The 17,285-nt window shown below is 39.5% G+C and overlaps 1 protein-coding gene across 11 annotated transcripts in view; it reads right to left on the bottom strand.

Moving 5' to 3' along the window:
- LOC113240681 (ataxin-2 homolog) overlaps positions 1-17,285 on the bottom strand; it is a 76,613-nt gene that overhangs the window by 15,965 nt on the left and 43,363 nt on the right. For 8 of the 11 annotated variants that reach the window (XM_026478050.1, XM_026478051.1, XM_026478054.1 and 5 more), the window contains exons 4-14: positions 16,511-16,775; positions 13,212-13,392; positions 10,850-11,071; positions 8,259-8,461; positions 7,271-7,358; positions 6,936-7,016; positions 6,276-6,380; positions 5,843-6,010; positions 5,115-5,338; positions 3,456-3,567; positions 2,591-2,695 (exon numbers count right to left, since the gene is read on the bottom strand). In XM_026478050.1, coding sequence (XP_026333835.1) covers positions 2,591-2,695; positions 3,456-3,567; positions 5,115-5,338; positions 5,843-6,010; positions 6,276-6,380; positions 6,936-7,016; positions 7,271-7,358; positions 8,259-8,461; positions 10,850-11,071; positions 13,212-13,392; positions 16,511-16,775 — 1,754 coding nt within the window. The remainder of the gene's footprint in view (positions 1-2,590; positions 2,696-3,455; positions 3,568-5,114; positions 5,339-5,842; positions 6,011-6,275; positions 6,381-6,935; positions 7,017-7,270; positions 7,359-8,258; positions 8,462-10,849; positions 11,072-13,211; positions 13,393-16,510; positions 16,776-17,285) is intronic. The other 3 variants (XM_026478053.1, XM_026478052.1, XM_026478061.1) reach the window with 3 other exon arrangements.

The raw sequence follows: 17,285 nt of genomic DNA, 5'->3' as shown, positions 1-17,285 counted from the left end.
TCAAATAGAGATGCAACTACAACAATCATATTAGGGAGTTAATGATGACGTCGTTTACTAATTCTCTCTATAGATCTAACTTGAAAGTCAGCCCGAAAAGTAACATTTTTGTGAAACTGACGTAAAAAAATAATGAACAAAATAAAACTGATTCCAATTTCTTTATAATGGCTTCATCGATTTTCACGATGATTTTGCCAAATGTCAGAGTTAAGAATTTATGTACGGAAGTTTTGTAAAAATAAAATAAAAATTACGGCGAACGCCGCCAGTGTCCAGTTGAAAAAAATAAAACTAGTTAATATAAAAAATGGCTTTTAACAGTAAGTTCTCAAATATTGTACTAATAATGGGTTTCCAAAATGTAAAGGATATTTAATTTCATTCTTTGTAAGTCAGCATCGCGTTCAGCGTGAAATGTATTTTGAAACGCATTCATGAACTTCAAAAAAAAAACACAAAGAACGGGTTTGACAAAAGTATGAAATGGTTGACTTTCTAGTTTAACCGATTGTTTTGACATTAACTAACTGCATTCTAAGTTAAAAGACAACTAACTAAAAATAACAAACAAACCGTCTGTTGAACCAATGGCTTTACAAACACCTTGAAATATCAAAAATATACGTTTTCTACTTTCTACTAAGTTCTTATAAAACTTGTTATTCGTCCTAAAAATATTATTCAAATTTGTAATTGTATACACGAGAACAGGAAACCGGAAGCCTTCGTGAGCTAGTGGTTAAGGTAGCAAGCGCACCAAAACGCTAAAATCACAGCACGCTTTTAAAACTCAGACACGGTAAAACCATAGTATAAGACAAGTAACTCCGTTAAAATGTAGCAGCGCTGCTTGTATGTGTGCCCGCCCATCTTGTACGGACGTACACATTGCCATAAATCGTAGAGTTAGCACGATAGAGCGACTTGCGTGAGAGTACTGTTGTGTAATAAAAATAAAAAAAAAAATCCCAAAAAATTGGAAAAATATAATTTGGATGGCTCATATTATGTTCTACGTTTAGAAATATGTTTCGAAGTTTTATTAAATAAACTTGTATAGCTAAAACCCACATAAAGAAAAATTAAATTTAAAAAATTATCGAAAAATTCACTTTTGACTGGTGTTAACGTCGAAAGTGGAAAATTAAACGAAAAATATTGGAAAAATATCTGAAAAATATGATTTTTTTCCAAATGGGACATTCCATGACCTAACACTAAGAGAGACCGACATAAATCGCGACATACTGTTATAGGTACTCGCATAGAAAATAGCAACACCTCGCCAGTCGCGCCCTGTCGTGCTTGCCCCGTAACGTGATGCAACGCAAGTGCACCGCCAGATTATGTGAATATACACATACAAGCCGCGCTGTTACGTTTATATGAAGTTGGCATATCTACTTTACTATCAATATAAATTTAAAAGTGAAGTTCAACTTGTTAGTTATCTGACGGATGGGGTTCAACTCTGTAAACCAGATGAAATGGGATTGAATCCCCATGGAAAGTAAGATTCTATTCCCAGGAATTATTGTAGATTTTAAATATCGTGTCTGAGCTAAGGTGTACGCTCACCGCGTCGGGGCGGTCGCGTTTCTCCACCACGAGAATGGGAGGCGCGAACTGCCGGCACTCGCACCCCATCTCCATCTGCGTCATACCACCCTATAGATCTTCTGAGTTACTTCGACTAAACTACGATTTAATTAGAATGGTATCCTTTACACAGCATTGTTACTTCAATAAATTCCTTCGAAATTCACTCCTTCAATTATTTGAATCAACTACTATAGTTAGTGTAATTGAACTCGTTTGGGGATGTACCTCGCCGAATAATAATAAGTGTATTAAACTAGCAATAACAGAATAGGAAGATTACGTTATCAATTATCTTCCGAATTTCATGACTTTGGATTCAAGTCCTTCAGTCGAAATATGAGAGATAATAAAACTTAGTAATATAAAAAATAATAGTAACAGCATAGTAGTAGAACAAAATTTAAATACAGTAATGTAATACAGTAAATCCCGATTGGATTTGACTTCCTGTTTACCCCTTCACTATGAGTTAAGAGTCTATACTAACCACAGACCGATTTTTCCCGTATTAATACGGTTCATTTTGCTTGAGTCGAGCTGCTGGGATATCGGCTTTATTTCGAAATTTATTTTTTTACAAACGAAATTAAACTATTTAGTTCAGTTCATATATAAAAAAAAAATCATTAGTATATGTAAAATACCTATTGAATAAAGCGGTTTTCTCGTGAAATTTCAAGGTAAGTTTGTATATTTTCTATCGTGAATATTTTTAAGAATCCTATTTTCACACCATATAGTAATCAGTGTATATCGTTAATTTTGCCATATTTTTTTCCAAAGATATTGATTCAACACTCTCACTGCGGAATCAACCAAAGCCATTTGAGGTTGTATAGATTCTTAAAGGGAATAGTGAAGAGTCGGTATTCTACAATCTTAAATAGACTGAACGCTTAAGTTTCGTTCGTGAAAATAAATTTCGTTCGTTAAAATTAAGTAATGAGCGAACCTTATCAAGTATTATTAAGTGTCAAATACTCACGGCGGGGTGCGGATGGGGCAAATACGCCGAGGGCTGCTGCGCGGCCGCCGCAGCCGCAGCTGCGATATACACCGGCATCGCTGGCATCTGATTCAAACAGCCAAACTACTTATCATAGTTTTTTAATTCAGGATTGAAACACAAGTTACATAAATAATTTATAAATTATAAAATTGTTCATGTATAAAAAATTTCATTATATTTGACGTAAAAATTGAGAAAGGTAGTTGTTGTTGTCTGCAGGCATAACTGCGAAACAATGTTCTTTCAATTTCTACTTCAGGTGCTTTCGAATGTAGTAAATACTTAATAGGGAATTTAACTGACAGTGATTGTATGTCTAGATAGCACGAGATGAGGGAGCATTAGAAAATCCAAAACTAGGTTAAATAATATAAAAACATGTAATGAAGAATTCTTCAATCATTGTTTTTCTATTTAGTCTTAACAGGTGCGAATGAGACGACTTGCTATTAGCACGAGTTTTATATACGCATCTCTTTTTTACCATTTTTACCATTTTCCATTTAAAAATAATAATAATAACGCATCACACACTCAACATAGCCCCGCACTAGGGAAACCCTGTGTCACGGGTGCCATGGACACACACATAGACAACCACAAATTACACCCAAACTCACGAGAGAAATAAATATAGTCCATACAAATACTTCTCCTGGCCCGGGAATCGAACCTGGGACCTCTGCGTGGCAGTCTGGCATGATAACCATTCGGCCACAGAGGCAGTTAAAATAAAAATAGAAAGGGTGTAATGATACTGTATTATACTCTAGTAATTTCAAGTATCAAATTAACTGTTTCTTGTTATGAGAGCGATGTAATAAAATGATAGTATATTTACCATGTGCGGTGGCGGCGGGTGCGGCGCAGGGACGTAGGAGACGCCGGGGCCCACAACACCAACGCCCCCCACCACGCCTACGCCCCCCACCGGGGTGCCTGGCGTGTGCGGCCTGGGGTGCAAAAACGAATCGATATACATTTCTACAAATTTCAGTTTATATAATTGATGTCGAATGTTACATTGCACACCGGCTTTAACTGTCACAAATCAAAAATAATAAATTCTTACAAGCGTGTGTAGAAACTGCTTTTCGTTAAAAAAAAATAGTAACATTATTCGAGTTACTGAAAATCACTTATTTCTTTGGAAACAAACCGTAATATTTGATTTTATTTATTTTACTTATTTTAGGAAGGTTTACAGCTATAAATTAAAAATGGTGGATAATACTAAACAATATCAAAAAAAGTCTATTACAAACCTCCACAATTAATTATCGAAATTACAAACCAATAACTAATGCTGATCTTACTTACATTTTAATAGTTTAAAGCATTTTATATTTCGATTGCATATAATTATGTTTTATTTTTACTTGTCAACCTCGTTATTTTGGAGCTGTCAGTAATTAAGTGCGATATTCTAATACGTAGGCCTGGATGCACGAAAAGGGCCTCCACGGACGACGTACCGTACCTTTCCTGTACGTCTGGCGTAACTTGGGCAATAATCGGTGAGTACCTTACGCCGATTGGCAAATCCTTTCACCATGAAGGCAAGCATTATAGTGTATGCCATCGAAACGAGAAGAAGAAAAGGAAGTGTATTAGGATGGTCTATTAACAAAGATCAAGGCGATATTGGATAGAGAGTGAAAGACAAAAATCAGAAAGAGGTGTGTAGGAAAAGATTTATAGGAGAGGAAAAGGCGAAGTGCAGTCGATATTCATAGTTTCTGTCTACTTCAGTGAAAGAAAGACGTGGTGGCATGGTAGGTACTTGTCTTACATTCATCGATTTTTCATGTTGACCCTCTTATCCTTCTCATTACATAATCTAGCCTGTCTAAACACCTCATTTGATCTGAAAGCGTTTTTCGTGGCCGTCTACATTCACCACCTCTCCAATCACCATCTTTCTCTATTTTTGTGAGTACGACCTCTTAAAATAAAATTACATGTAACTTTTTTTTAAATACCAAGCGAAGGGACGAACAGTTCGAGCGCCTGGTAGCTCTGTAGCTACCAGGTGGCACTGCAACTGCTGTCCGTTGCAGCGCCACCCAAAGCTTTAAATCGCAAAGATCTGAGGGGCACTGCCACTGCGCCCGTCGCCCTGAGACATAAGTTGACAAGTCCCATGTGCCTGTTCATTTCACCAGCACCCTTGCCCTTTCAGGCTGGAACGCAGTAATGCTCAAATTACTGCTTTGGCGGCAGAAATACGTAAGGTGGCAAGTACTTCCCTGGACGAACTCTTCACAAGGAGCTCTACTGCTACTACAATCTCGCACCTCTCATGGAAGAATGGCATAAGTGGAGTTACGTGAAAAATGTTTATTGCTCAACCGACATTAGTCGATAGAGTAAACAAGACTTGGAGACGATGTGGGTTATATTTCTCTGTATCTAATGGAGCAATAAACATTTTTGACGTAACTCCACTTATGCCATTTTTCCATGAGGGGTGCGATATATATACTACACGCATAAATACCGGCTGGGGTTGGGCGTGGAGGGGCTCCTCGGCGTGAAGGGCTTGGCGGCCGGGTTGAACTCCTTGGCGTTGGGGTTGAGCGTGGACTTCTTGAGCGTCTGCTGCGCGCGGTCCACGGCGGCGGCGGCGCGCTCGCTGCTGGGCGACGACGACGACGCGGGCGACGACGCCGCCGTGCGCTCCTCGGCCGCGCCGGGGGACTCCGACTGCGGCGCGGGCGGCGGCTGTGGACCACGTGTGGGCCACGGGTCACAACGGATACTTAGCCTTGAGGCACGGTGTATTGAGACGAGTGTGGTACCTCGATATAAGCGTAGCAGCGTGGCTTGTATGTGCGCTGTGTACCGACGCACATATTCGCATAATCTCGCGGTGGACCTGCTTTGTATAGTGCGGCTAACACGAGCACAATTGAAGCCGGCACTCGGTGTTTAAATAACTTTTTTTTTATATTGAAATTACATATATTTGTCAAGTTTTATTAGAATTGTTTACTGGAAAGTGCGCGAATCCCGATTCATCACCTAGTTTGCCACCCTTAGAGGTGGAATATTTTCTTCAAATTTGAATGGGACAAACACTGAGGTACCCACTTTATCGCGTAACATACATAAGAAAAACCGTCGAAGTGAGAACCTCTTTTTGAAGTTTAATCTTAGGTACGCTCCGAGCGAAATGTAGGCATTTACTTGCCCTTTGCTACTACTACGCTTGAGGGGTGGGGGTACCTTGTGAACGGGCGCCGCCTGCTGCGGCTGCGGCTGCGCAGAGGGCGGGGGCTGCGCGGGCTCGGCGGCCTTGGGCGCGCGCTCGCGCTTGGGCCCGGCGTGCGGCTCCGACGCCGCCACCGCGTTGGCCGACACCTCGGGCGTGCTGGGCGCCGGCGGCGGCACCAGCTGCGGGGCATTTACGATCGTGGTTGTAATATCGCACCCCTCATGGAAGAATGGCGTAAGTGGAGTTACGTCAAATTGCTCCACAATCGCAAAGATCTGATGGACACTTCCACTGTGCCCGACACCCTGAGACATAATTTGACAAGTCCCATGTGCCTGTGGACTGCTTAGCTGCAGAAATGGGTAAGGTTGCAGTACATCCCTGAACGAACTCCACATCGTCGATTTTATTTTATATAGTGCAAATAAGTGAGTCGACAAGTACCGGCTGCGTGTTTTGCGGCGGCTGCTGTTGCAGCTGCGGCGGGGGCTGCGCGGACGGCGCGGGGGACGACACCAGCTTGAACTCTTGTCCGAACTTGCGTAACTCCTAAAACAAAAATTAAATAAACATTTATGTAATTTTTATTCACGAATAACGAGTTTTGGTACCAACACGGTCTTTTTGTAGAACCGTTGGTGACTTTGTGGAAACGACAGCCCAGACTTGCCAATTTAGTTTTGTTTCTCATATTAATATAATGTATCGTCGTTTTTCACAAAATAATGCCTAAGTCTTCTCAACATAAATTATATTTTCATAAATGCACTAATGTAGCCAGTGTAAAAATGTTTATTTCAATAAATTTATCTCTCAGAGACACTAAGGGTCGTATTCCAGAACTCTACTCAATGCTCAAGTCAGGACTTGAGCAGACTTGAGTATGATTTCAAGCACTGGAAATACGACCCTAATGGCAAGGACATGAGTATGATTTTCAGTGCTCACTGCAATACTCAAGTCCTGGCTTGAGTATTGAGTACAGTTCTTGAATACGACCCTAGGAGTCGTTTACTTCTACACGACAAAGAACCCTCTTATAATAAATAATGCCTCACTACAGCTTTGCACTAGAAAGTCAGGTTAACAGACACCGATACTTACCTGCACCTCATCTTGCCTTCTAGGCTCCGGCGGAGGATGCAGGCGCGGGCGGCCGTGACTCTCGCCAGGCGGAGGCGGATTCTGCACAAAGGTTTCAAATTTAAACGGTCACACAAAAGTTTCACGTCCTTTCGTCGACTCTGAAGGCGTATGTGCGCCATCTTGCTTCAAAAAAGGGAAAAATTACCCTTGCAAATTTTTATGAAGTAAAAACTTTGGACCAAGTGCTGCATGCATCAGCGTGCAATTGTGCACGACTTGGTACGTGGTTAAACGATTGCTATTATTTATTTTGATTTATAAAGCATTACAAGTAAAAAAAGGTTTGAAAGTACGTGTGGGTGATGGTGCGGCGGGAAGCTCGGCCGCGGGTGCGGTGGTGCGCGAGGTTCGCCGTTCAGTTTGCCCGCCGGCGGCGCAGGCCTGCAGCAAGAAATATACAACATCAACAACATATACGTTGCTCTGATCCCAAAGTAACTAAAGCACTTGTGTTATGAAAATCGGGAACAACGACGGTACCACAAACACTCAGATCAAAACGTATTTAGAAATATTTTTCGAAGTTTTATTTAGCGTAATTGTACAATGAACTTTTATAGCTTAAAGCCAAGTAAAGAAAAATGATATTTAAAACGATTTCACAACAGTGAAGTTGTTGGCTCCACCGTTTTCGTTTAGGAACTTCAACTTTTGACAGGTGTCAACGTTAGATGTGGAAAATTAAAGGAAAAATATTTAAATTTCTGAAAAATATGTTTAGAAAAAAATGGAAATTTTACCATGACCTAACAGTACCCAGACCCGAGACAATATATCGGGTTTGCTAGCAAGGGCGGGTAGATTTTGACAGTTTATAGCGGCCATGTTGTTGAGGCTTCTTTTGTCAAATCTATTGTTTATTTTTCAGTCAACAAAGTAAAATAAAAAAATAAAAATAAAATAAGAAAATTTCATCATGGGAAGTTACAGCGTCGAGCAACTCGTGCAAACAATAGAAATTTATTATTAAAATAATAATAACGCACACACTCAACATAGCCCCGCACTAGGGAAATCCTGTTCCAATCACATATAGACAATCACAAATTACATCTAAATTCACGGGAGAAATACATATAGGCCATACAAATATTTCTCCCAGCCCGGGAATCGAACCTGGGACACCTCTGCATGGCATGGCAACCGTTCGGTCACAGAGGTAAAACGGGTGTTCTATTATGATAAGGACAAAAAATCTCTCTTTTCTTCGCCCGGTCGCACTGATATGATTTTTTATTCATTTCAATTGCAAGCCTGCAATGCATATAGAGGAGCACTCACGCGTGCTGCGGGTGCTGCGGGTGGTGCGCGTGCGCGTGGGCGTGCGCGGGGTGCGCGGGGTGCGGCGCGTGCGGCGAGTGCGCCTGGTGCGGGAAGGGCGCGTGGTAGGCGCCGCCCGCCTGCGCCGCGTAGCTCTTGCCCGCGCTCACGTTGCTGGACGACGCCGCGGCGCTGGCGCTGGCCGCCGGCGGGGTGCTGGCGCTCTGCGGGGTCGGGGTTGCGATCGTGGCAAATACGGTGGCGCCGGACAAGGTCAATGTCAGTTACTGGACTTTTAGAGCGATTCTACTTTCGCTTATTCTAGTAATCAATACTGCCAGACATTCTACTCGGTCGGTATTACTCAGAAGGCCTACAACTCTGTTTGGGCTTCCTCGGTGTTGCAGTATGTCGAGCATGTATGCCGATGCCAGTGTAGAGGATTTTACGCACTAATGCGAAAAGAGGTGGCATCCTGCCAGCGCAAAGTGCGAGAGAGCTCAAACAGAGTTCTTAAAATGATAGGGGACAGGTGAGACTCCGACCTGCTTGCTAGGTTCACCGAACTTCACCTCCTGGGAGCTCGGTGAACTTAGCAAGTATCATGTATCGCGTAATCATTTCATTCACATAATTAATTCAATTAATTTCATTTATTCAATTTATTTTTATTCTGTAACTTTTGTACAAAGAGTAGAATAGATAGCTTGTAAGTAAGTAAGTGTACTAACAAAATGGGCCGTATATTGTCTGCAATAAATGATTTTTATTTTATGAATAGCTTTTTCTGAAACGTATTTATAAACGCACAATCTTTCTTGATTATTATATCTGTCAAGCATACTAACCACTATTGATACATTTTCAAAAACAAAGTTATTTCAAATTTAAAGACACACTTTCCTTAAAATGTCATCAAATCATTGGTGTCTTCAATTAAACAAGTTTGACATCCGTTCCCAACAAAATGTGGCTTAATTTATTTCTCACGGAACAGCGCTGCTACGTTGCTTTAGCTTTAAAATTACGGCCATACTGACGCGACAATGTCTGTTTGAATTTAAAAAATAATTTAATTTAATTAAATTCAAACAGATTAATTTCCCTCCTCATGCTCTAAAAGTACTTTATGTATCGGGAGTAAAGTGCATCCTATCCTTAGGGAGTAAAATGTACCTAATTTTTTAATTTACTTCGAGCGAACAAATTCAAACAGTCAGTAGTACGCTCGGTTTTAGTTCCATGCCTATTCCGCATAGACGACGGCGCCATATACATTTCCTGCGTCAGTGCGTTTGTTGTATCTGTATCTGATTGGAAAAAAACACAAAACTTCAGAATTTTGGTTCATAATTTTGTTGTAGGGTGAAAACGATTGAAATATTTCTTTTCTGGCAAACGACGTGAAAACTAAAGTCTTCACCTCGAGAATAAAAGCCAACATAAACACTCGGAGTAATAGACCACCGATACATATTGGCTCGTTTTAGTACTTTGTTTTCTTAGCAATACGTAATAAAGTTCTTTTTATTATAACTTGAAAACGGTTTAACGTTTTTGGAAAAATGTAAAAGTAACTTTAATAGTTTAGTTCTGCTTATTCGTCCTAACTGAAAGCGAACGCCTTAAGGAACTTAAGTATACCTACATCGAGTCAGTGTATTTTATATTGAAGGGTCGATACAACCCTAAATGTCTTTGGTTCCGTATAACAGTGAAAGTGTTAAATGAATCAGTTTGGAAAAAATATATAGTAAAAAAATAAAATTCAAAAGTCAGTGGATATACATCTATTTGCCAAGTTTTATTAAAATCGGTTACCGGAAAGTGCGCGAAACTGGATACATCCCCTAGTTTGCCCTTAGAGGTGTTATATTTTCTTCAAATTTAAATGGGACCATTACCGAGGTACCCTCTTTCCAACAGAAAAAGAATCATAAAAATCGATTCACAAACGCGTTGTATTCTTGTATGCTTTATAGCAACTGAACTGAATAGAACACGTACGGTATACGATATTCGACGCCTTCTACGTAAAGTATCGTATGTCGAAATTGCCAAGTTTACAGGGGAGTGTTTTAAAGTTCTCCGTTTCATTCGGCAAAGCTTGTTACTCTTGACACATAGAGTGATCATCTAATAGATCATCTACTCAACGTGTGTAACGAGATTTGCCGAATAAAAGTGAGAAATCTAAAGTCACGTATGATGCTTGTTTCAGTGAATTCAGAACTTTAAAAGGCTCCCCTGCAAACTTGGCAATTTTGACATACGATACTTTACGTGGGAGGGGTCGATATATTTTTCGAATGGTTTTAATTTCGTTTGTAAAAAAGTAAATTCTGAAATAAAGCCAGTGTAGTGCCGCTCGATCCGAATTTTCGAATTCGAGCTAAGGTAGTTAAGAGACGCTTAATGTGTGACAAATTAATACATAAAGTGTTTATCTGTTTATATATTTATTTCGTTTAATGCAATACTCTACCCGCTAATTTTAGTGATTATTGTTTTTAATTTGATTAGATCTACAGATTTCTGATAGACATTGTTAAAAATCGATATTCACGGTGACGTAGAAAAGTTTACATTAAGAATTGAAGTAAAATAATTACCGCACTATCATCCTGCCGCCGATCGTCGTGCGAACCAGCGTGTCGCGGCGCACGATGGTCCTTATCCCGCGAGGTGTGAGACGCGTGTGACGCATGTGACGCGTGAGACGCGTGAGACGCGGGCGGCGACGCGTGATGGTGCGGGTAAGGGGGCTTGTTAGTCCCGCTGGGGGACGATCCGCCGTTGTTTGTTAACGGCGGTTTCGTCGCGGGTCTTCCAGTCTAGAAAAAAAAAACACGAATATATCACAGTCCTCAATAACAGAAGCGACGAAATTCGAAATGTAACTTTTTTGGAGTACTGACAAACAGATTTAAAAGAAAATAAAATACATAAGCACAAGCCAAATTCTGCGTGACATGAATAAATATAAATACGACATGCGAGGAACAGAGTCGGTTATAATGGATTTACAGTGCCTTCGCGCATTTTGTTTATTTTTTTTATGCTGCAAGTCGTGCGCCTGATGGCAAGCGACACGCCTGTCCATAACAGTTGCAGTGCCACTCAGAGCTTTAAATCTCAAAGATCTGAGAGGCACTGCCACTACGCCCGTCACCCCTGAGACATAAGTTGAAAAGTCCCATGTGCCAGTAATTTCACAAGCACCCTTACCCTTCAAACCCGGAACTGTTTGGCGGAAGAAATAGTTAAGGTTGGCAGTACTTCCCAGGACGAATTCTTTCACATTGAGCTCTACTGCAACTATGCACATTAAATAGAATAAAACGCTCATTGTGATCGGTCCATTCGCTTCGCGATTATGGAGGAGCTTCTTGGTTAGGAACTAACATTTCAATGGATTCAAACATATCTTGATGACGTCTTTACAGTAGATCGACAGGTCGCTTGTGGTTGACCACAGAAGATGATAACATACCCAGTGTAAACACTGAGTCGCTTGACGACTGTAATTCCGGGCCGGGCCAGACCTAGGTCGCTTTCGGCAAGCGACTGTCGACAAAACTAATTTCAAAGAGTCGACGACCGCGTCACACCAGAATGCGGTTGCTGGGGGCTGGAGAATACCTACGTACCCCATTCATAGGTTCACAAACTTTTGGTTCACCGCTATTGAGTATATAACCAGAAATAGAGACGAAATAAGGGCCATATATTTCTGGTAACACATTAGCGATACAGCTCTTATAAATATCATCTCCCGTTTGCACGGAAATATAAACAGGCCAACTACTGACCTGTGCGTACGTCTCCGTATATTTCAAAAAATATTCTGTATTTATTGTAATAAAGATAATATCTCTAACAATGCCGTGCTGTTCTATTCGGTGGTGTGGGAAAAACAGCAAAACATCTAATTATAAAACAAACGGAATCACATTTCATCGGTAATTAAGTAATTTTGCAATTTTCGTCCATTATAGCAAAGTTCAAGTTAACTGGGTGATTTGAAGTGAAATAGTTGATGACACCCGTCAATTGTTTCGAACTCGGACTAGCCAATCGGAGCGCAGTTGTCACGGTAATGATATGGCAGAATAGTTTTCAAACAAATAAATGACATTTCGTCTCTATTTCTGGTTTATATACTCGATGTTCACCGCCCACTTAGGCAAGATAAAAAAATTTCACTACACTACAAAAAAATAATAGAAAACACATTGACTTACAAATAAATGGACGACGGGTCTAATACAAAAACCACGAAAAAAATGTCCCAAGTCAACCTATTCGAAATTTAAATTGTAATGTCATCGCAGTATCGCGCTGTCAGTAGAACAAATGAAGACTAAAGCGGAGTGTGGCGCTCTGTATACGATTTTAGCGCCTTACAAGTGCGGACACTTTTTGGCGCGGACCCGACGTCCATATAATTGTAAGTCAATGAGAAAACACGTATTTTTTGTATTAACTTAACATAAAAAAATCACAACGAAAAGAAATTCTAAGTGGAACGTGGCTAAGTGACAAAATAATTTTTTGAGATATCATAAAAACCATAACCCAGTATTAGAATATTGAAATTGTTTAATGATATTCCAGCTACGCGACGTTAGGGTAAGTTCCGATAAGTCTTCTAAAAGAGAATTTTGTGATCTATGTTTTGCTATTAAAAACGGTTATTTGATCTTTTTCACTTAGCCACGATTTAGTTAGTGGACGGCACAATTATATATTTGTAGTGTAATTTATATAGATAATTCAGATTTTCAAATGCGTTAGCACCCTATTACAGTTTTAGCGCTCGCTGCGGGCCCTTTGGGAAACTATGAGTTAGTTGAATGTTCCGATTTTCGATTTATTGTGTTTCTGTGACGCGATTGACTTTGGATTATGGCGTCGACGGCACTCGAATCGCTGTTTAGTCGACCCGTGTAAATACTGCATGACGATACGTACCTGCATGTTCTTCCTCTTGATAGGTATGACGTATTTGCCACTACCGTTGCCGCTGTCAGCTGGCCTGACAACAGCCGCGAACCGTTCCTCCTCGTCACCGTTCTCAAGTTCTATGCGCGCCTTGTATGAGGGCGCGCTTTCTATTTCCGCTGCTATTTCTTCTGCTTTCGCTTCTGCGTCCCTGTTTAGAAACAATAAGCCTTATGTAAATGGACATAAAGAAAACAATCAAAGTCAAAGGTTTTTTTTTATCTTCAATCTGTTACCAAAACAGCCACCCCTTTTTTGGTCCAAAAAGTAAAGAAATATGGCTGAGTGACAGCCCGATATCCACACGCGAAGTGAATTACAAATCAATGGTAAAATTAGTACAACACTTAAATAATGATGCTCGGTGAATGAATGAACGAGACTTAATATACATTGCACATAAGAAAATAAAATTGAAATTTAGAAGTGGCACCATTAGGATAGCAAAATTAGAAGACGTAACGGGGTGCAATCCTTCGATTACACCCCTTTATGTTTGATTGATTACCTACTAATGTTTTAAATACAGTACATTGTGTATTAAAGACGGTAAGAAAACACCAACGAGGGACTATTAGAAGCCCGAAGCCGAAGGCTGAGGGCTTTAATAACTCGAGTTTTGTAATTTTTACTGTTCGTGTTGCATACAATGTTTTTCATCACATTTGCGAGGAAATAAATACAATGTTTATTTCTTGTAAGATTAAAATATATGATTCACAACACAATTTTGCAAATGGCGAGTTTTTGTTTTTTTTATCAATAGACGGCCAGCTAGCTATTCTTCTACAGACAATACGACTCGAACTAAAATGTTGTAAAAGCAAAGACGTATGCGTCTTGATGGATTGTAAAAAAAATTGCTAAATTTTTATACACAAAATAATTAAAATCAATTGTACGAAATTCTTAATACTAAGATTTAAGGTGGTAAGTATGTGGCTGAATTGCAATTAAATTTTTGTTTAGATAACATTTTAAGCGAATGTTTTAATTTTGAAGTTAGGCAACCTCCTTTCCTTGTTTGAACTTGAACCTGACCTATGTATGTCGTGCAACAAATAAAAAAAACTTCTTACCGACCACGGTTGTAATATGGTTGTAAAATCGTTTTTCACATCAAATAGAATTTGTCATATTTAGCACGTGTCAATTGGCATAAAACGCTAGTGCCACGAAATTTAACTTTAACACTTTAAAAATAGTTCTCGTACTTTCACTGTCATTTTGTTATCGAGTGTATGACATTATAAATTAATATCAGGACGTCACTTCGTGCCATCTCGGGCGCTGAGTGCGATCGCTTTGACGTCACAAGAGGTTCTGACGTCATCAGCGTTTAGTAAACACTGCCTAAGACCTTGCCGCAGGCATAGAACTCTTCCAGTCGATTATTATGGGAAAAATGGTAACAGATGACTATTATACAATACTTTGACAAAACCAATTTTTAGTTATATTTGTATTGAATTCATGTTACTCCACTAGTTTGTTATAATTATTAATACAAAGATCGAACACTTAGAAAAAATTGCTTCGATCAGGCCGGATTCGAACGACGTCTTCTAACAAACTGTGTCAGACGCTATGCCTACTAAGCCACGGAACGAACCAACGAATCTCATGAATTTTTCTATGTGTTTGTCGTCGGATCTTTGTATTTTGTATATTCAATAAGAAAGAAGATATCCATAATATTAACCTTAGAGCTAAGTCCAAACTCATGGTACCACGATTCCGTTTAACCAAGGTAAACAACTCTTTTATGGGGAACTGTATACGTTTTTACAATAAGATTCCGGAGCATATATTAAGTTTATCATTTCCTAAGTTTAAAAACTACATTAAAAATATTTTGATCGAAAAATCATATTACAAAATTGAAGACTACGTGTTAGATAAAGATGTATGGAAAGACGACATGGCTCCAGAATCCACACAAATTTGATTCAAAGTGTATTATTCCATAGCATTTAAGTTTATTTGAAAAGAGCAATCCCTAGAGTTTCTTGCTCGTTCTTCTAAGGGAGGTCAGCGTAGTGAACGAGCAGTAGCTTAAATGTGACGTTTTCAAGTGTAAATTTATTTTATCTATGGAATAAATAATCTTTGACTGACTTTGGTTTTTCAACGACTTTTTAGCCGCAGCGCCATCTATGACAAATCTGTGAAAGTATTACGTCACCCAGTTAGGTAACTTTACAGCTACCAGCCGTCCCTATTCACTGTAATCAAATTTGTATTGAATTGATATTCAATTATGTTTTTGTGAAGTTACTCCAGTAGTTTGTTATAGTCTGTTTGTTATGATCTTTGTATTAATAATTATAACAATTTTTAGTTTTTTTAAAGACTATCAAACTTCTTCAGAAGTTAGCAAGTAGCTTGTTGTTGTGTGCAGTAGTCAATTTTTTGAAAATTGACTACTGCACATGGCGAGTACGTTAAAGAATCCGTTTTTTCTTCATTTCAAGTTTGCTCAAAACATGTACCAGTACAAAATTTTTTAATAAAAAAATACGGTGAATACGTAAAAAAATAAAATATATAAATTGTACCACTCAAATTTATCGTTCGATAAATAACTGGTAATACAATAGTTATATATGGCAATGTCCGTGTATCTAGCTATCGGGATTATTTAAAAAATAGGTCTAATCGTCCTGTGCAGTATCCACTAATACTTTTATAAATTATTTATTACGAATCAATACAATATTCAATTAAAAAAGTAGAATACGTAATTAGGTTGGATAAAAGACTAGGAGACTCGCTTCATGAAGCGGTCGACACGTCAACGTCATGGTTTATTTTCTCGTTTCATTTGATCCGCGTCTCTGGTGTTTTTTTGATACAATCATCACTGATTTTTTACGGACTTTCTCTTGACTGCTAACCAATTGGTGTCCGACTTATTTTCTACAACGGTTATTAGCTATAGTGACAGCTGTCAAATCAGGATAACACACGTTTCGTCGAACGGTATCGGTAACGATACTCGTTTATTTTTATATTTTCTTTTTGTTACTTTTTTCTGCAATTTGTATTGAGAATAAAAACATTTCCATTAATGGATCCGTTGTATCTAAGTACAGAATTTGGGCAAAAAATGAATACTTGCTTTAGCAGTTTCTTTCAAGACGGCGTGGACTTATCAGTATACCAAAAGTCGAGTGTTGCGTGACTACCGGTGGTAGATTCCGCCTGAGGGCCAAGTTATCCGTGCTCCATCGGTGGTGCACCCCGAGATGAATGTGTGAAAATCTCACCTGTAATCCTGAGTATCCTTCCTTTGCAGCGGCAACGTATATCCAGCCAACGAGTGGTCGTACGTGCTATGTACACCGTACACCTCCTCGTTTTTGCGGAACATCTCATGGGCGTCCCAGCCGTTGGCTCTGTGGTCGAGTTCTAGGTCGTCGAGGCGGGCGTCTCCGTTGAGCGAGGGCGTGTCGCCGGCGTCGCCGTCGCAGCCGTCCCAGGGCTCTAGATGGCGCTCTTCGCCTGATCGCCCGTTCCCTAGAACGATGAAGGCTACAAACCATTAGTGCGGTCCGCTGGCATAACAAAACAATGACTTTGGAATTATTTAGAAAGGTGTTCTCAAAAAAACAATATCGTGGACCTTTATGCATACTTTTCTTTTATAATACATGGTAAGCGACACGCCAATCCATGCCAGTTGCAATGTCATTTAGAGCATTAAATCGCAAAGATGTTATGGGCACCGCCAGTGCGAACGTCACCCTGAGACATAAATTGAAAATGGTGTTATCAAACTTTTTTATTACATATATATATCCTACGCTAAGGATGTAGGAAAACACCGTAATGAAACCTGGCATATCGAAAAAGGTTCATAGACATCTAGGACCTTCACATATTAGAAGGTAATACATCTCGCGATAACCACGTCACTTTTGTAAAAAATATTGGATTTTTGTTATCGTAAATGACATAAGAGTTGCAATTTACTCTTCGAATTTTAATCTCAAGCCTGAAGAAGCTCAATACGATTGTATAAGTTAATAACATATAATAATA

Source organism: Hyposmocoma kahamanoa, unplaced genomic scaffold (genome assembly GCF_003589595.1).
Source record: "Hyposmocoma kahamanoa isolate Upper Pololo Valley unplaced genomic scaffold, ASM358959v1 160, whole genome shotgun sequence".
NCBI classification, from domain to species: domain Eukaryota; kingdom Metazoa; phylum Arthropoda; class Insecta; order Lepidoptera; family Cosmopterigidae; genus Hyposmocoma; species Hyposmocoma kahamanoa.
Note: the sequence above shows the minus strand (reverse complement) of the source record. Positions and strands in the feature narration are given on the sequence as shown.